Source organism: Pristiophorus japonicus, chromosome 16 (assembly GCF_044704955.1).
Source record: "Pristiophorus japonicus isolate sPriJap1 chromosome 16, sPriJap1.hap1, whole genome shotgun sequence".
NCBI lineage: Eukaryota > Metazoa > Chordata > Chondrichthyes > Pristiophoridae > Pristiophorus > Pristiophorus japonicus.
This window is the reverse complement of record NC_091992.1, coordinates 73,781,520-73,806,259: the sequence shown is the minus strand read 5'-3', so window position 1 is coordinate 73,806,259 and position 24,740 is coordinate 73,781,520. Positions and strand designations below refer to the sequence as shown.

The window sequence follows — 24,740 nt, the reverse complement described above, 5'->3', positions numbered from 1 at the left end:
CGTCCAATCACTGCTCTGCCAAGGTCAAACTGTATCGGTTTCAATTCACAACACAGACTGATCCCACAGCCTTTTTCCTTCTGGGTAAAATGAGGGGGTTTTTGTCCTCCCCTACACCCAGAGAATGGTGAGAATGTGGAACTCGCTGCCACAGGGAGTGGTTGAAGTGAATAGTATCGATGCATTTAAGGAGAGGCTAGACAAGCATATGGGGGAGAAGGGAATAGAGGGTTATGCTGGTAGAGTTAAATGAGGAAAGATGGGAGGAGGCTCGAGTGGAGCATAAACGCCGGCATGGGCCGAATGGCCTGTTTCTGTGCTGTATATTCGATGTAATCCTATGTAATCAGTGGTCTGGGCTGTTCACTCTTGCCATCTAATAGCTAGTTACAGAGTAGCGTCTGCAGGGCGTTGCGAGGAGGAAATAAACCTCCGTTACTTTGTACATGATGTGATAAAGGCAGTATAAAGCAGTCTAAATATCTTTGTGTCTTCTCACGCTTACAGACTTGAGTGCTGAAGAACAACTTCGCCAGCTGAAGAATGAACGGACATGTAAAGTGTGCATGGATAAAGAGGTCTCCATTGTTTTCATACCTTGCGGACACCTGGTTGTGTGCAGAGACTGTGCTCCTAACCTCCGCAGGTGCCCCATATGTCGAGCTCTCATCAGAGGCAGCGTACGGGCCTTCATGTCCTGATGTCGCAGGTACAACATTCCCATTCTCCAGTTCCAGGGCAGGCTTTCTCCGCAGTCTGTTGGTTCGGGAGGTGGGGGCAGTGTCACAGTATTTCAGGGACATTCACTCTACCCACTGAGCCCGCTCTATGAAAGAGCTGTCCCAAACTAATCCCACTGCCCCACTCTCTCCCCATAGCCCTGTATCAATCCCAAACTAATCCCACTGCCCTGCTCTCTCCCCATAGCCCTGTATCAATCCCAAACTAATCCCACTGCCCCGCTCTCTCCCCATAGCCCTGTATCAATCCCAAACTAATCCCACTGCCCTGCTCTCTCTCCATAGCCCTGTATCAATACCAAACTAATCCCACTGCCCCGCTCTCTCCCCATAGCCCTGTATCAATCTCAAACTAATCCCACTGCCCCACTCTCTCCCTATAGCCCAGAATCAGGTGAATTTATAATGGGGAACAAAGAAATGGCAGACCAATTGAACAAATACTTTGGATCTGTCTTCACTAAGGACGACACAAATAACCTTCCGGAAATACTAGGGGTTCGAGGGTCTAGCGAAAAGGAGGAACTGAAGGATATCTTTATTAGTCAGGAAATTGTGTTCGGGAAATTGATGGGATCGAAGGCCGATAAATCCCCAGGGCCTGAGAGGCTGCATCCCAGAGTACTTAAGGAAGTGGCCCTAGAAATAGTGGATGCATTGGTCATCATTTTCCAACATTCTATTGACTCTGGATCAGTTCCTATGGACTGGAGGGTAGCTAATGTAACACCACTTTTTAAAAAAGGAGGAAGAGAGAAAACAGGGAATTATAGACTGGTTAGCCTGACATCGGTGGTGGGGAAAATGTTGGAATCAATTAGTAAAGATGAAATAGCAGCGCATTTGGAAAGCAGTGACTGGATCGGTCCAAGTCAGCATGGATTTATGAAGGGGAAACCATGCTTGACAAATCTTCTGGAATTTTTTGAGGATGTAACCAGTAGAGTGGACAAGGAAGAACCAGTGGATGTGGTGTATTTGGACTTTCAAAAGGCTTTTGACAAGGGCCCACACAAGAGATTAGTGTGCAAAATTAAAGCACATGGTATTGGGGCTAATGTATTGACGTAGATAGAAAACTGGTTGGTAGACAGGAAGCAGAGAGTTGGAATAAACGGGTCCTTTTCAGAATGGCAGGCAGTGACCAGTGGTGTGTCGCAGGGTTCAGTGCTGGGACCCCAGCTATTTACAATATACATCAATGATTTAGATGAAGGAATTTAATGTAATATCTCCAAGTTTGCAGATGACACTAAGCTGGGTGGCAATGTGAGCTGTGAGGAGGATGCAAAAAGGCTGCAGGGTGACTGGTTAGGTGAGTGGGCAAATGCATGGCAGATGAAGTATAATGTGGATAAATGTGAGGTTATCCATTTTGGTGGCAAAAACAGGAAGACAGAATATTATCTGAATGGTGACAGATTAGGAAAAGGGGAGGTGCAACAAAACCTGGGTGTCATGGTACATCAGTCCTTGAAGGTTGGCATGCAGGTACAGTAGGCGGTGAAGAAGGCAAATGGCATGTTGGCCTTCATAGCTAGAGGATTTGAGTATAGGAGCAGGGAGGTCTTACTGCAGTTGTACAGGGCCTTGGTGAGGCCACACCTAGAATATTGTGTTCAGTTTTGGTCTCCTAATCTGAGGAAGGACGTTCTTGCTATTGAGGGAGTACAGCGAAGGTTCACCAGATTGATTCTAGGGATGGCAAGACTGACATATGAGGAGAGACTGTATCAACTGGGCTTGTATCCACTGGAGTTTAGAAGAATGAGAGGGAATCTCATAGAAACATATAAAATTCTGACGGGATTGGACAGGTTAGAGGCAGGAAGAATATTCCCGTTGCTGGGGAGTTCCAGAACCAGGGGTCACAGTCTAAGAATAAGGGGTAAGCCATTTAGGACTGAGATGAGGAGAAACTTCTTCACTCAGAGAGTGGTTAACCTATGGAATTCTCTACCGCAGAAAGTTGTTGAGACCAGTTTGTTAGATATATTCAAAAGGGAGTTAGATATGGCCCTTACGGCCAAAGGGATCAAGGGATATGGAGAGAAAACAGGAAAGGGGTACTGAGGTTGAATGACCAGCCATGATCTTATTGAATGGCGGTGCAGGCTCGAAGGACCGAATGGTCTGCTCCTGCACCTATTTTCTATGTTTCTATCAATCCCCAAACTAATCCCACTGCCCCGCGCTCTCCCCATAGCCCTGTATCAATCCCAAACTAATCCCACTGCCCCGCTTTCTCCATATAGCCCTGTATCAATCCCAAACTAATCCCACTGCCCTGTTCTCTCCCCATAGCCCTATATCTCGTGCTTCGTACACTCACAGCCCCTCACACACCCGCCACTCCTCACACACCGCCTCCCTCACGCACCGCCCCTCACACGCACCGCCCCTCACACGCACCGCCCCTCACACACCCTCCCTCACACGCACCGCCCCTCACACGCACCGCCCCTCACACGCACTCCCTCACACGCACCGCCCCTCACACGCACCGCCCCTCACGCACCGCCCCTCACACGCACCGCCCCTCACACGCACCGCCCCTCACACACCCTCCCTCACACGCACCGCCCCTCACACGCACCGCCCCTCACACGCACCGCCCCTCACACGCACCGCCCCTCACACACCCTCCCTCACACGCACCGCCCCTCACACGCACCGCCCCTCACACGCACCGCCCCTCACACGCACCGCCCCTCACACGCACCGCCCCTCACACGCACCGCCCCTCACACGCACCGCCCCTCACACGCACCGCCCCTCACACGCACCGCCCCTCACACGCACCGCCCCTCACACGCACCGCCCCTCACACGCACCGCCCCTCACACACCCTCCCTCACACGCACCGCCCCTCACACGCACCGCCCCTCACACGCACCGCCCCTCACACGCACCGCCCCTCACACGCACTCCCTCACACGCACCGCCCCTCACACGCACCGCCCCTCACGCACCGCCCCTCACACACCCCCCCTCACACGCACCGCCCCTCACACGCACCGCCCCTCACACGCACCGCCCCTCACACACCCTCCCTCACACGCACCGCCCCTCACACGCACCGCCCCTCACACACCCTCCCTCACACGCACCGCCCCTCACACGCACCGCCCCTCACACGCACCGCCCCTCACACGCACCGCCCCTCACACGCACCGCCCCTCACACGCACCGCCCCTCACACGCACCGCCCCTCACACGCACCGCCCCTCACACGCACCGCCCCTCACACGCACCGCCCCTCACACGCACCGCCCCTCACACGCCCTCCCTCACACGCACCGCCCCTCACACGCACCGCCCCTCACACGCACCGCCCCTCACACGCACCGCCCCTCACACGCACCGCCCCTCACACACCCTCCCTCACACGCACCGCCCCTCACACGCACCGCCCCTCACACGCACCGCCCCTCACACGCACCGCCCCTCACACACCCTCCCTCACACGCACCGCCCCTCACATGCACCGCCCCTCACACGCACCGCCCCTCACACACCCTCCCTCACACGCACCGCCCCTCACACACCCTCCCTCACACGCACCGCCCCTCACACGCCCTCCCTCACACGCACCGCCCCTCACACGCACCGCCCCTCACACGCACCGCCCCTCACACGCACCGCCCCTCACACACCCTCCCTCACACGCACCGCCCCTCACACGCACCGCCCCTCACACGCACCGCCCCTCACACGCACCGCCCCTCACACGCACCGCCCCTCACACGCACCGCCCCTCACACGCACCGCCCCTCACACGCACCGCCCCTCACACGCACCGCCCCTCACACGCACCGCCCCTCACACAGCCTCCCTCGCACACCCTCCCTTGCGGGTAAAAGCTGTAGCAGCTTTCAGCAGGAGATGCTGGCTCTAACCCCGCTGGTTTATTGTGGACGGTTCAGCCATTAGGGACAATGAGGGCGTCTCCTCTCAGAGTGGCAACCATGCACATATTAACATTTGACTGACTAGTAACAAAGAGGGCAATTTACATCATTAATCACGACACAATAACTATAGGCACTGCCATTTAGGACTAAGGTTTAGGGTTAGAACAAGGGTTAGGTTTAGAGTGTTAGGGGTTTGGTTAGTAGTTGGTTTCGGATTAGAACCCGCTATTGACCAGGCGTTGTCGCTAGCTGCGTCTGATTGACATTATCACAAGCCCGAGATGTTTGGCCAAACAAAGTTCAACGTTAAATCCGGTTGAATCTTTCCTTTGCAAAGGTAACAGAAATCTCTTGCAAAACACAATCGCAGTTGCCACAATATTGGAGCAGCAGGAAAGATTGGAGGCTGGGGGTGTTTTCTTTGGACAGAGGAGGTGAGGTTAGGGCACAGGAGCAGGTGAGAGATTGTAGAGGGACGTGATTGTAGAGGCAAGGGCCCAGGAGCAGCACGGGCCCAGCCCACACTGCGATATATGTGTGCACTAGGTCCGTGCAGCAGAGCTGGTCTCCAGTCGTCCTGGTTAACCCTTGCCACTGGACCAAGACCTAGCTCTGTCAAGCCCGTGTGGTGGCTGGTGTGCAACGACCACCCCACGTTAGAAAAATCCACGCACAGGCATTTCCCACCCTTCAACATGTAGTTCGAGACCTAGAATATTAGGTCCTTCATTGAAACACCTGTGAACTCATCCCTTTTTGGCGTGGAAGCAAGTCATCCTCGATACGAGGGACTGCCTATGATGATGATAAAATTATGAGGGGCCTAGATAGAATGGATAGGAAGGACCTATTTCCCTTAGCAGAGGGGTCACCAACCAGGGGGCGTATATTTAAAGTAAGGAGGTTTAGAGGGGATTTGAGGGAAAATAATTGGGGGTCTGGAACTCACTGATGAAAGGGTGGTAGAGGCAAAAAACCTCACCACATTTAAAAAGTACTTGGATGTGCACTTGAAGTTCCGTAACCTACAGGGCTACGGACCAAGAGCTGGAAAGTGGGATTAGGCTGGGTAGCTCTTTGTTGGCCGGCACGGACACGATGGGCCGAATGGCCTCCTTCCGTACCTTCAATTTCTATGATTCTATGGAGCAGCTACAAACTTCGATAAAAAATCTCAGCGATTCTGACGGCCTGGAACAACATGGATCCCCTGGGTCCCACACAGGTACCAGCACTGACCACACGGGGTCTGTGTCTAGCTTAATCCCCCCCAGCCCACTCTTGTACAGCTTCCTATGGAGTCCCACTGCTGTAATGGATTTGCTTCATGGGTTCTTTACTTAAGAATTCATAGCAACACATTGCTATGGAGAACCAGTTGGTTTATTAACAAAGGTTCAATAATGACACGACACATTACCAGTTCATCCACCAGGCTCACAACCACCTGCCTCATCGTGGATCCCCCGAACCCAACTGGCTGGAGTTTTATTGAGTCTTGTGAACATCACATGACTGGCTAAGCTACTCCCAACTCAACAGTTCTACAACTCTTTTGGGGAAAACATAATAAATTAAATCAAGTGCCCCCGATCTGGGTGACACTCCAAACACTTTTCACGTGTCCTTTTTTTGTTTTTTTTTTGTTTTTATTTTGGTGATTTTTGTGGGGTTTTTTGTTTTTTTGGGCACTAAAATCATAATTTTTCAAGTGCCCCCTATAAAAGGGGAGGGGGACACTAAAACCGGCATTTAAAATAAATTAGATTTTAGAACATATAAAATCAAATTAAAATTTGGTTGCCGGGGGTGATAATGCACTCCAGTCCCTCCGGCACCCACCTCTCGTGGAAGGCCGCGAGCGTACCGGTGGACACGGTGTGCTCCATCTCTAGGGACACCCTGGCCCGGATGTAACCGCGGAAGAGAGGCAGGCAGTCAGGCTGAACGACCCCCTCGACCGCCCGCTGCCTGGACCGGCTGATGGCCCCCTTGGCCGTGCCCAGGAGCAGTCCTACAAGGAGTCAACAGCTCTACAACTATTTTGTGTAAAACCATAAATCAAGTGCCCCCTTAGTAACGGGGAAGACTAAAACCGACAAATAAACAAATTAACTTTTTACCACAAACTTAAATCAAATTAAAATTTTGTTGCCGGGGGTGATGAAGCACCCCAGTCCCTCCGGCGCCCACCTCTCGCGGAAGGCCGCGAGCGTACCGGTGGACACTGTGTGCTCCTTCTCCAGGGACACCCTGGCGCGGATGTAACCGCGGAAGCGAGGCAGGCAGTCTGGCTGAACAACCCCCTCGACCGCCCGCTGCCTGGACCGGTTAATGGCCGCCTTGGCCAGGCCCAGGAGCATACTGACAGGGGCACATATTACAAATGGCAAAGGCCTTGCCACACATGACATGGCCCTGCTTGGCAGTGGCATGAACAGCCTCAAAGATGGGCAAGAAACTTAAAAATGAAATCTTGTCCTTACAAATCAAACTGAGCAGCTTCAATCATTGTGTTTTTTTTTTACAATTTGCAGCTTTCTCCTCCCGCCCCGAGGATCCGAAGATAATCTCAATGGACAGTCGCAGATTTTAACTTCGAGAGCAAAGAGGACCCAGCCCTCTGATCATTAATGCAAACTCTGACATTGGGGACTAACATTCAGCGATAAAAACGGCCAGTAGACGTGTGAGTTTGCCGAATGAAAGCTCTGGTCTGCTGACAGTTCCCCTCCCGCCCCCTGCTTCAGTCCTCCAACCCCTTGATGTTGCTGTGAATTGCAGAAGGCAAGAAGATTATGGATTGTAACAAAATAATGTGCATTGCTAATTAAACGGTAATAGCGAGTGAGATCCTGTGCATTTATTTTTTTTTAGCTCCGAGAAATCTGCTTTCTCTTGTATTATAATAACATAAGAAATAGGAGCAGGAGTAGGCCCTTCGAGCCTGCTAAGCCATTCAACAAATCATGGCTGATCTTCTACCTCAACTCCACCTTCCCGCACTATCCCTTTATCGTAAGTACAATATGGTGTGTAAAATCCTTTGTGGTACACACACCCCTCACCATTGCCTGGACTTTGCTCTCTCACCTTGCTCCTTCCTGTGGGGAGGTGTTAGACCAATGGCTAGAAACCCAGTGTCTTTACTGACTTAAAAACCAATCAAATGCTCTTCTCTGGCAACCACTTTCTGACAGGCAACTGCTATTTCTACCAGTGATTGGAGTGGAATGTTTGCTGTTGCTCAGATGGTTGATTGTAGCACTAACATGTACAGAGCAGTGGGCCCCAAGGTTTGATCCATCGTATCTTGAGTTAGCTGCCCTCAGACAGGCAGCAGATGGACAGCTACTACAAGCCTTGATTCTATAAAAGATAGCAGGTGGTGTGGCAGTATTGGTTAAGGAGAATGTTACAGTGCTGGAGAGAGAGGATGTCCTGGAGGGGTCAAGGTCAGAATCTATTTGGTTAGAGTTAAGAAACAATAGAGGTGCCATTACACTACTAGGCCACCAAACTAGTGGGAAAAATATGGAGCAGCAAATTTGCAAACATGGAAACATAGAAAATAGGTGCAGGAGTAGGCCATTTGGCCCTTCGAGCCTGCACCACCATTCAATATGATCATGGCTGATCATGCAACTTTAGTACCCCATTCCTGCTTTCTCTCCATACCCCTTGATCCCTTTAGCCATAAGGGCCACATCTAACTCCCCTTTGAATATATCTAACGAACTGGCCTCAACAACTTTCTGCGGTAGAGAATTCCACAGGTTCATAATTCTCTGAGTGAAGAAGTTTCTCCTCATCTCGGTCCTAAATGACTTACCCCTTACCCTTAGACTGTGACCCCTGGTTCTGGACTTCCCCAACATCGGGAACATTCTTCCTGCATCTAACCTGTCCAATCCCGTCAGAAATTTATATGTGTCAAAGAGATGCAAGAACCATATAGGGTAGTGATAATGGAGGACTTCAACTATCCTAATATTGACAGGGATAATAATAATGTAAAGGACAGAGAGGGGGAAGAATTTCTGAGGAGAATTTTCTTGATGAGTACATTTCCGGCCCAACGAGGAAGGAGGCATTGCTGGATCTGGTTCCAGGGAATGAGGTGGGTCAAATGCTGAACCTCCGCTGTACTGCCTCCAAGGCATGTGTGTTTTTCCTTAGATAAGGAGATCAAAACTTTGCGCAGTACTCCAGGTGTGGTCTCACCAAGGCCCTGTACAATTGTAGCAAGACTTCCTTACTCTTATACTCCAACCTCCTTGCAGTAAAGGCCAGCATGCCATGTGCCTTCCTTATTGCTTGCTGTACCTGCATGCTCGCTTTCTTGCACAAGGACACCCAAATCTCTCCGAACACCAACATTTAAAAGTTTCTCACCATTTAAAAAATATTATTTTTTATTCTTCCTACCAGAGTGAATAACCTCACGTTTCCCCACATTATACTCCATCTGCCATCTTACTGCCCGCTCACTCAGTCTATCTATATCCCTTTGTAGACCCTTTGTGTTCTCCTCACAGCTTACTGTCCCACCGAGCTTTGTATCATCAGCAAACTTGTTACAATCGGTCCCTTCATCCAAGCCATTGATACAGATTGTAAATAGCTGAGGCCCCAGCACCGATCCCTGTGGCACCCCACAAGGTACATACTGCCAACCGGAAAATGACCTGTTTATCCCGACTCTCTGTTTTCTGTCCGTCGACCAATCCTCTATCCATGCAACTATATTACCCTCAATCCCATGAGCCCTAATCTTACTTAGCAACTTTTTATGTGGCATCTTACCGAATGCCATTTGGAAATACAAATATACAGGTTGAACCTCCCTTATCAGGCACCATTCTCCACCACCGGGTGGCGCATGTGCAGAACTCCGACATGGACAATGTGAAAAAATTAACAATAAACCAGGAAGTCATCAGTTTAAATATGCTTAAAGGGAGCTATTCAAAAACATCTTAAAAATAAAGAACACAAGCAGGTTTCCTTTGGAGTTAATTGAATGAGTCGGAGCAGGAAGTTGGCAGAGCTTGTAATTAGAGTATATATTATGGTGTATATGAGAAGGTTGTGGCACAACAAATTGAACAAGGGAATGACTGGCATTCAAAGATCTCTGTGTCGCACTGCCTGCCAGCCCCAGCCCCACCCGATATCCCCGACCCCGCGACCCACCCTCCCCCCATGATCTCCATGCCGTGTTGCCAGCTAGCCCTAGTCCCACCCGATATCCCCAACCCCGCGATCTATCTCCCCCGCCCCCCATGATCCCTGTGCTGCACCGCCCGCCAGCCCCCAGCCCACCTTCTCCCCACCCCCCCAACAGAGAACCTATATATACAAATTTCAGATAACTTCAGAATTGCAAGGACGAAACCAGGAGCTGCTGAGCTGGGGGCTGGCAGGCAGTGCGGCACAGAGATCGCAGGCGGGGGGGCGGCGATGTATCGCGCGGTCGGGGACATCAGTATCGGGGCTGGCCGGCTGGGGCTGGGTGTATAGGTTCGCTGGAGCAAAGTGTCTGAGAGATCCAAAAGAGTTTATTTTCCCTTATTTATCAAGTATTTATAGTAAAATAAACTGCATATTCAATTGAGACAGAAACAGCTACCTGAATACTTTAGTGAAGACAAAATATTTAAAATGCCACATTATTAAATGGTTGGGCCCGGCTTCAGTCAGACAACAAATCAAAGATACAGTACAGGTATTTCTCTTTTTATTGAAGGTTTTATGGTGGGTTTGAAATCAAAGTAAAATGGCTGGGGACTCGGAGCTGTAAAAATGGTTTGTATAGCGTTCACGTGACCTCCCCTCGTCCGGCAAAATCCCTTATCCGGCATAGGCCCAGTCTCGAGGGTGCTGGATAAGGGCAGTTCAACCTGCCCTTTATCTACGCTGCTAGTTCCGTCCTCAAAAATCTCTAATAAACGTTTTAAACACAATTTTCCTTTTTCATAAAACTATGTTGACTTTGCCTAATCAGGTGATGATTTTCTAAGTACAGCTACCTTGTTACCACTTCCCCAATACAGGTTGAACCTCCCTAATCCAGAACTCCCTTATCCAGACCACCCCTCGTCCAGAACCATTCCCGGCCACCGGGTGGCGCATGTGCAAAACTCCAACATGAACAAATTGAACAAACTAAAGTCCTTCCTTGCTGCCGACTCCCGCAATCGCTGGCCTGACCTCCCAATCCTCAGGCTTACTACTATTCCTTGCAACATTAGAAGCCTCTGCTGTTAATCTAATGCTATCCTCAACTTCTTTTGTTAGATCACTTGTCCCATGGAGTTTTTATTTCTCAATGGAATGTATATTTGTTGAGAATTTGAAATATTTCTTTAAATGTTTGGCACTGCTTATCTACCGTCATACCCTTTAATCTAATTTTCTAATCTACCTCAGCCAACTCGCCCTTCATACCTATGTAATTGGCTTTATTTAAGTTTAAGACTCTTGTTTTGGATTTAGTATGTCACTCTCAAACCCAACATGTCACTCTTCCCCAGAGGATCCTTTACTATGAGATTACTAATTAATCCTGTCTCATTACACAATACAAGATCGAAAATAGCCTGTTCCCTGGTTGGTTGCATGATGTATTATTCTAGGAAACTGTCTCGAATGCATTCCATGAACTTGTCCTCCAGACTATCATAGAAATTTACAGCACGAAAGGAGGCCATTTGGCCCATCGTATCCGTGCTGGCTGACAAAAGAAACCTTTGCCAATTTGATGTGCCCAGTTTAAAAAACAAAAAGGGCCACTTTACAGCAAAATTCTAAAGAGGCAAAATGTGTTAAAAAGACAAGCCTGAAGGCTCTGTGCCTCAATGCGAGGAGTATTCGGAATAAGGTGGACGAATTAACTGCGCAGATAGCAGTTAACGGATACGATGTGATTGGCATCACAGAAACATGGCTCCAGGATGACCAAGGCTGGGAACTCAACATCCAAGGGTATTCAGCATTTAGGAAGGAAGGATAGACAGAAAGGAAAAGGAGGTGGGGTGGCGTTGCTGGTTAAAGAGGAAATTAATGCAATAGTAAGGAAGGACATTAGCTTGGATGATGTGGAATCGGTATTGGTGGAGCTATGGAATTCCAAAGGGAAGAAAACGCTAGTGGGAGTTGTGTACAGGCCACCAAATACTAGTAGTGAGGTTGGGGATAGCATCAAACAAGAAATAAGGGATGTGTGCAATAAAGGTACAGTAGTAATCATGGGTGACTTTAATCTATATATTGATTGGGCTAACCTAACTGGTAGCAATGCGGTGGAGGAGGATTTCCTGGAGTGTATTAGGGATGGTTTTCTAGACCAATATGTCGAGGAACCAACCAGAGAGCTCACCATCCTAGACTGGGTGATGTGTAATGAGAAGGGACTAATTAGCAATCTTGTTGTGCGGGGCCCCTTGGGAGAGAGTGACCATAATATGGTACAATTCTTTATTAGGATGGAGCGTGACAAAGTTAATTCAGAAACTAGGGTCCTGAATGCATGGCAGATGAAGTATAATGTGGATAAATGTGAGGTTATCCACTTTGGTGGTAAAAACAGAGAGACAGACTATTATCTGAATGGTGACAGATTAGGAAAAGGGGAGGTGCAACGAGGCCTGGGTGTCATGGTACATCAGTCATTGAAGGTTGGCATGCAGGTACAGTAGGCGGTTAAGAAAGCAAATGGCATGTTGGCCTTCATAGCGAGGGGATTTGAGTACAGGGGCAGGGAGGTGTTACTACAGTTGTACAGGGCCTTGGTGAGGCCACACCTGGAGTATTGTGTACAGTTTTGGTCTCCTAACTTGAGGAAGGACATTCTTGCTATTGAGGGAGTGCAGCGAATGTTCACCAGACTGATTCCTCGGATGGCGGGACTGACATATCAAGAAAGACTGGATCAACTGGGCTTGTATTCACTGGAGTTCAGACGAATGAGAGGGGATCTCATAGAAATGTTTAAAATTCTGACAGCGTAGATGCAGGAAGAATGTTCCCAATGTTGGGGAAGTCCAGAACCAGGGATCACAGCCTAAGGATAAGGGGTAAACCATTTAGGACCGAGATGAGGAGAAACTTCTTCACCCAGAGAGTGGTGAACCTGTGGAATTCTCTACCACAGAAAGTTGTTGAGGTCAATTCACTAAATATATTCAAGAAGGAGTTGGATGTAGTCCTTACCACTAGGGGGATCAAGGAGTATGGTGAGAAAGCAGGAATGGGATATTGAAGTCGCATGTTCAGCCATGAACTCATTGAATGGTGGTGCAGGCTCGAAGGGCCGAATGGCCTACTCCTGCACCTATTTTCTATGTTTCTATGAACTTAAGGAAAGGTAACTTTGACGGTATGAGGTGCGAATTGGCTAGATTAGACTGGCAAATGATACTTAAAGGGTTGACAGTGGATAGGCAATGGCAAACCTTTAAAGATCATATGGATGAACTTCAACAATTGTACATCCCTGTCTGGAGCAAAAATAAAACAGGGAAGGTGGCTCAACCGTAGCGAACAAGGGAAATTAAGGATAGTGTTAAATCCAAGGAAGAGGCATATAAATTGGCCAGAAAAAGCAGCAAACCTGAGGACTGGGAGAAATTTTGAATTCAGCAGAGGAGGACAAAGGGTTTAATTAAGAGGGGAAAATAGAGTACGAGAAGAAGCTTCACGGAAACGTAAAAACTGACTGCAAAAGCTTTGATAGATATGTGAAGAGAAAAAGATTTGTGAAGACAAACGTAGGTCCCTTGCAGTCGGATTCAGGTGAATTTATAATGGGGAACAAAGAAATGGCAGACCAATTGAACAAGTACTTTGGTTCTGTCTTCACAAAGGAAGACACAAATAACCTTCTGGATGTACTAGGGGACCGAGGGTCTAGTGAGAAGGAGGAACTGAAGGATATCCTTATTAGGCTGGAAATTGTGTTAGGGAAATTGACGGGATTGAAGGCCGATAAATCCCCAGGGCCTGATCGTCTACATCCCAGAGTACTTAAGGAAGTGGCCCGAGAAATAGTGGATGCATTGGTAATAATTTTCCAGCAGTCTATCGACTCAGGATCAGTTCCTATGGACTGGAGGGTTGCTAATGTAACACCACTTTTTAAAAAACGAGGGAGAGAGAAAACGAGTAATTATAGACCGGTTAGCCTGACATCAGTAGTGGGGAAAATGTTGGAATCAATCATTAAGGATGAAATAGCAGCGCATTTGGAAAGCAGTGATAGGATTGGTTCAAGTCAGCATGGATTTATGAAAGGGAAATCATGCTTGACAAATCTGGAATTTTTTGAGGATGTAACTAGTAGAGTGGACAAGGGAGAACCAGTGGATGTGGTGTATTTGGACTTTCAAAAGGCTTTTGACAAGGTCCCACACAAGAGATTGGTGTGCAAAATCAAAGCACATGGTATTGGGGGTAATATACTGACGTGGATAGAGAACTGGTTGGTAGATAGGAAGCAGAGAGTCGGGATAAACGAGTCCTTTTCAGAATGGCAGGCAGTGACTAGTGGAGTGCCGCAGGGCTCAGTGCTGGGACCCCAGCTCTTTACAATATATATTAATGATTTAGATGGTGGAATTGAGTGTAATATCTCCAAGTTTGCTGATGACACTAAACTGGGTGGCGGTGTGAGCTGTGAGGAGGACGCTAAGAGGCTGTAGGATGATTTGGACAGGTTAGGAGAGTGGGCCAATACATGGCAGATGCAGTATAATGTGGATAAATGTGAGGTTATCCACTTTGGGGGCAAAAACACCAAGGCAGAATATTATCTGAATGACGGCAGATTAGGAAAAGGAGAGGTGCAACGAGACCTGGGGGTCATGGTTCATCAGTCATTGAAGGTTGTCGTGCAGGTATAGCAGGCGGTGAAGGCGGCAAATGGTATGTTGGCCTTCATAGCGAGGGGATTTGAATACAAGAGTAGGGAGGTCTTACTGCAGTTGTACAGGGCCTTAGTGAGGCCTCACCTGGAATATTGTGTTCAGTTTTGGTCTCCTAATCTGAGGAAGGACGTTCTTGCTATTGAGGGAGTGCAGCGAAGGTTCACCAGACTGATTCCAAGGATGGCTGACTGTCATATGAGGAGAGACTGGATCAACTGGGCCTTTATTCACTGGAGTTTAGAAGGATGAGAGGGGATCTCATAGAAACATATAAGATTCTGACGGGACTGGTCAGGTTAGATGCGGGAAAAATGTTCCCGATGTTGGGGAAGTCCAGAACCAGGGGACATAGTCTTAGGATAAGGGGTAGGCCATTTAGGACTGAGATGAGGAGAAACTTCTTCACTCAAGAGTTGTTAACCTGTGGAATTCCCTGTCGCAGAGAGTTGTTGATACCAATTCATTGGATATATTCAAGAGGGAGTTAGATATGGCCCTTACGGCTAAGGGGATCAAGGGGTATGGAGAGAAAGCAGGAAAGGGGTACTGAGGGAATGATCAGCCATGATCTTATTGAATGGCGGTGCAGGCTCGAAGGGCCGAATGGCCTACTCCTGCACCTATTTTCTATGTTTCTATGAAGATTAAAAGTTCTCTACGGTTGTTGTATGACCTTTGTTACAAGCTCCTATTATTTGTTGATTAACACTGTCCAACTGTACAGCTCCTGTTTGGGGGCCGATAAACTACCCGCAGCGGTGTTTTCTGCCCCTAGTTATTCCTTATCTCAACCCATCCTGATTCTAGTTCCTGATCTTCCGAGCTGTGATCCTTTCTCAGTACTGAATAAGAACATAAGCAATAGGAGCAGGAGTAGGCCATTTGGCCCCTCGGGCCTGCTCCGCCATTCAATAAGATCATGGCTGATCTGATCACGGACTCAGCTCCACTTCCCCGCCACTCCCCATAACCTTTCATCCTTTATTATCAGGGATATGCCCCACCTCCTTTTCCATTCTGCCTGTCTCTTCGAAACAGCAAGTACCCTGGAATGTTTAAAGTTTCAGGTATTTGGCCTTTCAGAGATGTTACATCTCTAACTTCTTCCAGTTCTGATGAAAGGTCATCGAGCTGAAACATTAACTCTGTTTCTCTCTCCACAGATGCTGCCTGACCTGCTGAGTGTTTTCAGCATTTGCTGTTTTTATTTGTGAATCTTTACCCATTGAGCCCTTTGCACCTCTACCCCATTTACACTCTGTGGGGCCGATTTTCATCAAGGCCTCCGCTCGCCCAAGTGCCGCTGATGGCTGCCGATGTACTGGATGGTACTTTGGGCGGGATATTCATCGCCGAGGTCCCTCGAGGGTCAGCGGGCGGTAAATGGACGACAAACTCCGCCAATCTGGGCGGCAGTGGGCGGGAGGTCTCATTCTCGGCGGCAGAGGCACTTGTCGCCCAAGTGCCTCCGAGGATGGAGTCGGGCCCACGGAGAGTTGAAGAGCTGGAAAAGTAAATCACTTATTAAAAAATGTAAAAACTATCGGAAGACCTCCAGAGGACCCCATCCAGGTAAATCCTACACGGCAAGCGAGCCACAGGTGGGCAGAGAAAACGTTTCAAGGACACCCTCAAAGCCTCCCTGATAAAGTGCAACATCCCCATTGACACCTGGGAGTCCCTGGCCAAAGACCACCCTAAGTGGAGGAAGAGCATCCGGGAAGGCGCTGAGCACCTCGAGTCTCATCGCCGAGAGCATGCAGAAATCAAGCGCAGGCAGCGGAAGGAGCGTGCGGCAAACCAGTCCCACCCACCCTCTCCCACCTGTGACAGAGACTGTAATTCCCGTATTGGACTGTTCAGTCACCTGAGAACTCACTTTTGGAGTGGAAGCAAGTCTTCCTCGATACCAAGGGACTGTCTATGATGATGATGATGATGATGATGAAGTCGCTGTGGAAATTTAAAAAGAAATGTTCACTTACCTTTTTTTCAGGTTCTTCAGACTGCCCGTTGGGGACAGACTGGCCTCCAGCCAGCGGTCCTTCCCTGTTCGGCCGCCGACTTCCGCCCGCAGGAATCTGGGAGCTCGGCGGGCGGGAGCTCAGTTACGCCACTCGGCCGTACGCTGATGTCAGCGGGCACTTCCTGGTGGCTCTCCCCTCCCACCCGCTCCAGGCCATGTCGAGAGTGGCACTGGGCGGATCAAGAAGAGCAATGTCGGGGGCAGCGGGCGGAGAGTGATGAATTTCGGCCCCAGGAGTAGGTGGCCTCTGTGCTCCTCCCACCAAAATCTTTAAATCCATAGATGAAGTTATGAAGCTGGAGAAGGGAAACAAACAGTAAGAATATAAATTAGCTAAAAGAGTAGGCCATTCAGCCCCTCGATCATTGCTGATCCGGATCATACTGGAATCCGGACACTTGCACTGCCCAGCTGGGGGTAGTGAAAGGTCCTTCAATGCCTTACAGTGAAGAGCAAAAACATCGGAACAGGAGGAGGCCATTCAGCTCCGTGAGCCTGTTCTGCCATTCAACTAATGGCTGATCTGTATCTTAATTCCACTTACCTGCCTTGGGCCCATCTCCTTGGTCGATACCCTTGCCAAACAAAAATCTATCGATCTCAGTTTTGAAATTTTCTACCGGCCTCAACAGCTTTTTGGGGGATAGAGTTCCAGTTTTCCACTAAAACTTTATGCAAAGAAGTACCCCCAGCCCTTCAAATCACTTCCATCTCCCCTTCATCCTTTCCAACCGAATCTGTTCCACCTCCTATCCCCTGAACTCTGTCCCCACAAATTCCTAACCAAAACTTGCCTATTTTCCCCCGCCTCAATGCCAGCCCACATTGTTAATAGCATCACTGCGCCCTCTGCTCCACTATTGGGACCTGAGCCTTCAGCCATCTCAACTGTATACTTGAAATCCCTCCGGAAACTCTCCCCCACTCTGTCTCCCTCCCGATCATTAATTGCCATCTCCAGCCACCTCTCTCTACTCTCGGGATATCTGTTCCTCTTCCCCCGCCATGAAAATAGTTTGGGAACTTGTTTCTACACAAGTTGTTGTGGAGAAGGGAAATTAGAAACCGCTACGATTGTTGGTTTGGATTGAAGTCTATGAAGCATTTCATTGGCTGTAAAGAGTTTTGGGGCAACCTGAAAGCAAGAAGAAGGAATGTGCACTTATTCTATAACGGTTACAGCACGGAAGGCGGCCATTCGGCCCATCGATCCCGTGCTGACTCTCAACCAGTCCCACTCCTCTGCCCTTTCCCCATATCCCTACAATTTTTTTCCCTGCAGATACTTATCTAATTCCCTTTTGAAAGATAAGATTGAATCTGCCTCCACTACCCTCTCAGGCAACGCATTCCAGATCCTAACCACTCATAGTATAAAAACGTTTCTTCTTACATCACCTTTGCTTCTTTTGCCAATCGCCTTAAATCTGTGCCCTCTGGTTCTCGACCCTTCTGCCAATGGGAACAGTTTCTCTCTACTCTGTCCAGACCCCTCATGATTTTGAACACCTCGATCAAATCTCCTCCCAACCTTCTCTGCTCCAAGGAGAACAACCCCAGTTTCTCCAGTCTGTCCACATAACTGAAGACCCTCATTCCTGGAATAATTTTCGTAAACCTTTTCTGCACCCTCTCTAAGGCCTTCACATCCTTCCTAAAGAATTGGACCCAATACTCCAGTTGGGCCCAAATCAGTGTTTTATACAGGTTCATCATAATCTCCACACTTTTGTACTCTATGCCTCTATATCTGAAGCCCAGGATCCCGTAAGCCTTTTTAACTGCTTTCTCAACCTGCCCTGTGTGTGAGCACAAGCCCGCATTTCTGAACGCTTTGCCTCGGCTGCGGTCTGGAAATATCAAAAGGGTTAAAAGTTGGAAGATTAAAGATTGGATGGAAAGAGGCTGCTGGACGATACGGAGCCTTTTAGCCTTGAAATGTTGAGTATGAGTGTAACTTGTTACTATGCGAATAATAATCTATGCAAAGAAAGCCCTCTGCTGATCATGTGAGTTGTGTAGTAATTCATGTCATTGTCTGTATTTGAGTGTACCTTGTTACTATGCGAATATTCATTTGATGACATCGTCTGTATGTTAAACGATTCAGAAAGCCGTTAGCTGTGATTTCAGGACAATGCCTTTTTGATTCTACATTGTCTGCATGTTAATTGTCTAAATGTACTATGCAAAGAAATAAGGAACTATTTTTTGTCACACACACACGGACACTAGACACACTGGAATCTCGGAAGGAGGTCTTCCAGAACAAGGAGATGTCCACGGCCGAGTGTTGCAGACTGGTGCAATCCAAGATCCAGGAATACGTGCTGAGGGACTCACTAAAGGTTGGTGCAGTCGCCACAAAGGCACGATGGGGAAGAGCCACAGTTTAAGGCCTTTCTGCCACGATAAACCCAGGGGATGGAATCAGCCCCTCAGGCTGTACTTGTTAATCTGCTTGTATACATAGAGCACCATGTACTGAAAAACACCTGTGTTGTGCCATATATAATGAAAGTCTGCACTGGTTAGTAACTTGTAAAGAAATATAAATGTATTTCTATCCGTTCCGTGTACTGCTTTCATCTGCATAGTACTACACGTAACGTGATTCGTGATCGGTATTGAAATGTATCCTGGAATGTAATGTAAACCTGTTCTCATCTGCTCCATGTAATACCCTTATTTGCACAATACCACATGTAACGTGATTTACAGATTGTACTAAACTGTACCTTGAAATGAAATGCACGCTAGAGCATTGTATGGAACGGCTGTCAGCATCCAAACCAATTGTATGGAATTGCTGACCGCAAAGTACTGAACTATTTTCCAATGTATTGTGAAAATGTTATATGAATAAAGTATATTTTTGTAAAAAAAAAGTTTGTCACAAGCCGCCACAGAACTCGGTGCAAGCCAAAGCTGCTTTTGTGGAGTATCTCAGTAACTTCCTTACTGTGTTTGTTTAGTATGAATGTCTAAATAAAAGACTCGATCCTGCCTTTACTACAACTGAGTGTGTGTTTAAAGCAATGAAGCGAAAAGAGCAAGACAGCCTGCAGCCTTACAACACCCTGCCATCTTCAACGAGTTATGCACATATACCCCCAGGTCTCTCTGTTCCTGCACCCCCTTTAGGATTGTACCCTTTAGTTTATATTTCCTCTCCTCATTCTTTCTACCAAAATGCATCATTTCACACTTTTCTGCATAAAATTTCATCTGCCACATGTCCGTCTATGTCTTCCCGAAATCTATCCCTCTCCTCCTCACTGTTCACCATACTTCTAGTTTTGTGTCATCAACAAATTTTGAAATTGTGCCCTGTACACACACACCATTAATATATATCAAGAAAAGCAGTGGTCCCAGTACCGACCCCTGGGGAACACCACTGTATACCTTCCTCCAGTCTGAAAAACAACCCTTCACCACTACTCTCTGTTTCCTATAACTGAGCCAATTCCATATCCACGCTGCCACTGTCCCTTTTATTCCACGGGCTTCAACTTTGCTGGTCAGCCTATTGTGTGGCACTTTTGGAAGTCCATGTACAACACGTCAACCGCATTGCCCTCATCAACCCTCCGTTACCTCATCAAAAAACTCAATTCAGTTGGTTAAACACAATTTGCCTTTAACGAATCCGTGCTGGCTTTCCTTAATTAATCCACACTTGTCAAAGTGACTAATTTTGTCCCCGATTACTGATTTATATAGCGCCTTTGATGATCATGCAACGTTCCAAAGTACTTTACAGCCAATGAAGTACTTTTGGAGTGTAGTCATTGTTGTAATGTGAGCAAGCTCCCACAAACAGCAATGTGATAATGACCAAATAATCTGTCTTGGTGAAGTTGATTGAAGGATGAATATTGGCCAGGACACCAGGGATAACTAGAACATAAAAAATAGGAGCAGGAGTACGCCATTTGGCCCCTCGAGCCTGCTCCGCCATTCAATAAGATCATGGCTGATCTGATCTTGGCCTCAACTCTACTTCCCTGCCCGCTCCCCATAACCCTCAACACCCTTATCATTCAAAAATCTGTCTTATCTCCACCTTAAATATGTTAGAAACATAGAAAATAGGTGCAGGAGTAGGCCATTCGGCCCTTCGAGCCTGCACTGCCATTCAATAAGTTCATGGCTGAACATGCAACTTCAGTACCCCATTCCTGCTTTCTCGCCATACCCCTTGATCCCCCTAGTAGTAAGGACTTCATCTAACTCCTTTTTGAATATATTTAGTGAATTGGCCTCAACAACTTTCTGTGGTAGAGAATTCCACAGGTTCACCACTCTCTGGGTGAAGAAGTTTCTCCTCATCTCGGTCCTAAATGGTTACCCCTTATCCTTAGACTGTGTCCCCTGGTTCTGGACTTCCCCAACATTGGGAACATTCTTCCTGCATCTAACCTGTCTAAACCCATCAGAATTTTAAACATTTCTATGAGGTCCCCTCATTCTTCTGAACTCCAGTGAATACAAGCCCAGTTGATCCAGTCTTTCTTGATAGGTCAGTCCCGCCATCCTGGGAATCAGTCTGGTGAACCTTCGCTGCACTCCCTCAATAGCAAGAATGTCCTTCCTCAGGTTAGGAGACCAAAACTGTACACAATACTCCAGGTGTGGCCTCACCAAGGCCCTGTACAACTGTAGCAACACCTCCCTGCCCCTGTACTCAAATCCCCTCGCTATGAAGGCCAACATGCCATTTGCTTTCTTAACCGCCTGCTGTACCTGCATGCCAACCTTCAATGACTGATGTACCATGACACCCAGGTCTCGTTGCACCTCCCCTTTTCCTAATCTGTCACCATTCAGATAATAGTCTGTCTCTCTGTTTTTACCACCAAAGTGGATAACCTCACATTTATCCACATTATACTTCATCTGCCATGCATTTGCCCACTCACCTAACCTATCCAAGTCGCTCTGCAGCATCATAGCATCCTCCTCGCAGCTCACACTGCCACCCAACTTCGTGTCATCCGCAAATTTGGAGATACTACATTTAATCCCCTCGTCTAAATCATTAATGTACAGTGTAAACAGCTGGGGCCCCAGCACAGAACCTTGCGGTACCCCACTAGTCACTGCCTGCCATTCTGAAAAGTCCCCATTTACTCCTACTCTTTGCTTCCTATCTGACAACCAGTTCTCAATCCATGTCAGCACACTACCCCCAAATCCATGTGCTTTAACTTTGCACATTAATCTCCTGTGTGGGACCTTGTCGAAAGCCTTCTAAAAGTCCAAATATACCACATCAACTGGTTCTCCCTTGTCCACTCCACTGGAAACATCCTCAAAAAATTCCAGAAGATTTGTCAAGCATGATTTTCCTTTCACAAATTCATGCTGACTTGGACCTATCATGTCACCTCTTTCCAAATGCACTGCTATGACATCCTTAATAATTGATTCCATCATTTTACCCACTACCGATGTCAGGTTGACCGGTCTATAATTCCCTGTTTTCTCTCTCCCTCCTTTTTTAAAAAGTGGGGTTACATTGGCTACCCTCCACTTCATAGGAACTGATCCAGAGTCAATGGAATGTTGGAAAATGACTGTCAATGCATCTGCTATTTCCAAGGCCATCTCCTTAAGTACTCTGGGATGCAGTCCATCAGGCCCTGGGGATTTATCGGCCTTCAATCCCATCAATTTCCCCAACACAATTTCCCGACTAATAAGGATTTCCCTCAGTTCCTCCTCCTTACTAGACCCTCTGACCCCTTTTATATCCGGAAGGTTGTTTGTGTCCTCCTTAGTGAATACCGAACCAAAGTACTTGTTCAATTGGTCTGCCATTTCTTTGTTCCCCGTTATGACTTCCCCTGATTCTGACTGCAGGGGACCTACGTTTGTCTTTACTAACCTTTTTCTCTTTACATATCTATAGAAGCTTTTGCAATCCGTCTTAATGTTCCCTGCAAGTTTCTTCTCGTACTCCATTTTCCCTGCCCTAATCAAACCCTTTATCCTCCTCTGCTGCGTTCTAAATTTCTCCCAGTCCCCGGGTTCGCTGCTATTTCTGGCCAATTTGTATGCCACTTCCTTGGCTTTAATACTATCCCTGATTTCCCTTGATAGCCACGGTTGAGCCACCTTCCCTTTTTTATTTTTACGCCAGACAGGGATGTACAATTGTTGTAGTTCATCCATGCAGTCTCTAAATGTCTGCCATTGCCCATCCACAGTCAACCCCTTAAGTATCATTCGCCAATCTATCCTAGCCAATTCACGCCTCATACCTTCAACGTTAGCCTTCTTTAAGTTCTGGACCATGGTCTCTGAATTAACTGTTTTATTCTTCATCCTAATGCAGAATTCCACCATATTATGGTCACTCTTCCCCAAGGGGCCTCGCACAACGAGATTGCTAATTAATCCTCTCTCATTACACAACACCCAGTCTAAGATGGGCTCCCCCTTAGTTGGTTCCTCGACATATTGGTCTAGAAAACGATCCCTTATGCACTCCAGGAAATCCTCCTCCACCGTATTGCTTCCAGTTTGGTTAGCCCAATCTATGTGCATATTAAAGTCACCCATTATAACTGCTGCACCTTTATTGCATGCATCCCTAATTTCCTGTTTGATGCCCTCCCCAACATCACTACTATGTTTGGAGGTCTGTACACAACTCTCACTAACGTTTTTTGCTCTTTGGTGTTCTGCAGCTCTACCCATATAGATTCCACATCATTCAAGCTAATGTCCTTCCTAACTATTGCATTAATCTCCTCTTTAACCAGCATTGCTACCCCACCTCCTTTTCCTTTTATTCTATCCTATCCTTCAATGACTCAGCCTCCACAGCTCTCTGGGGTAGATAATTCCAAAGATTCATGGCCCTCCAAGAGAAGAAATTCCTCCTCATATCCGTTTTAAATGAACGACCCATTATTCTGAAACTATGGCTCCTAGTTCTAGTTTCCCCCACAAGGGGAAACATCCTCTCTGCATCTACCCTGTCAAGCCTCCTCAGAATCGTATATGTTTCATTAAGATCACCTCTCATTCTTATAAACTCCAATGAATATAGGCCCAACCTTTCTTCATAAGACAACCCCTTCATCTCAGGAACCTTCTCTGAACTGCCTCCAATGCAAGTATATCCTTAAATAAGGACACCAAAACTGTACACAGTACTCCAGATGCGGCCTCACCAATACCCTGTACAGTTGTAGCAGGACTTCCCTAATTTTATACTCCATCTCCCTTGCAATAAAGACCAACATTCCATTTGCGTTCCTAATTACTTGCTGTACCTGCATACTAACTGATTGTGTTTCATGTACAAGGACCCCCAGGTCCCTCTGTACAGCAGCATTTTGTAATCTCTCTCCATTTAAATAATAATTTCCTTTTTTATTCTTCCTACCAAAGTGGATAACCTCACATTTTCCCACATTATAGTCCATATGCCAAATTTTTGCCCTCTCATTTAGCCTATCTATATCCCTTTGTAGATTCTTTGTGTCCTCTTCACAACGTGCTTTCCAACTATTTTTGTATAATCAGCAAACGCTGACTCGGTCCTTTCATCCAAGTCATTAATATAGATTGTAAATAGTTGAGACCCCAGCCCCGATCCCTGTAGTACCCCACTAGTTACTGTTTGCCAACTGGAAAATGACCCATTTATCCCGACTCTCTGTTTTCTGTTAGTTAGCCAATCCTCTATCCGTATTACCCCCAACCCCATTAACTTTTATCTTGTGCAGTAACCTCTTATGTGGCACCTTGTCAAATGCCTTCTGGAGATCCAAATACACCACATCCACCAGTTCCCCCTTATCCACCGTGCTCGTTACATCCTCAAAGAACTCCCCTACTTTTCAATGCAATAGTGCCTGCCCTGCCCACCTGAGAGGGCAGACGGGACCTCGGTTCAACGTCTCATCCGAAAGGCAGCACTGCACTGGAGTGTCGGCCTGGATTTTATTTTGTGCTCAAGTTCCTAGAGTGGGACTGGAGCCTCTGGGCCTTGTGACGGTGTGACAGGCCCACGCATCAGGCCGGTGCTCACCCTGTGACAGGCCCACACCAGGCCGGGTTACTGTCGGGCAGCTCACACCAGGTGACGGCACAATCGCTCTGCGCCCCCATTGGC

At 47.6% G+C, this 24,740-nt stretch overlaps 2 protein-coding genes across 3 annotated transcripts in view; one reads left to right on the top strand and one right to left on the bottom strand.

Moving 5' to 3' along the window:
* The window catches only part of LOC139226195 (baculoviral IAP repeat-containing protein 7-like), a 29,805-nt gene extending 22,308 nt beyond the window's left edge, over window positions 1-7,497 (top strand). The window contains exons 8-9 of the mRNA XM_070856826.1: window positions 508-709; window positions 7,192-7,497. Of these exons, the coding sequence (XP_070712927.1) occupies window positions 508-701 (194 nt within the window). The 3' untranslated portion in view covers window positions 702-709; window positions 7,192-7,497. The remainder of the gene's footprint in view (window positions 1-507; window positions 710-7,191) is intronic.
* The window catches only part of cdr2l (cerebellar degeneration-related protein 2-like), a 156,557-nt gene that overhangs the window by 98,121 nt on the left and 33,696 nt on the right, over window positions 1-24,740 (bottom strand). Inside the window, exons 1-2 of one of the 2 annotated variants that reach the window (XM_070857429.1) lie at window positions 24,494-24,707; window positions 16,566-16,902 (exon numbers count right to left, since the gene is read on the bottom strand). The gene's annotated coding sequence lies outside the window, so the exon portion shown is untranslated. Of the gene's footprint in view, window positions 1-16,565; window positions 16,903-24,493; window positions 24,708-24,740 lie in introns of those variants that run through there. The other variant, XM_070857430.1, reaches the window with a different exon arrangement.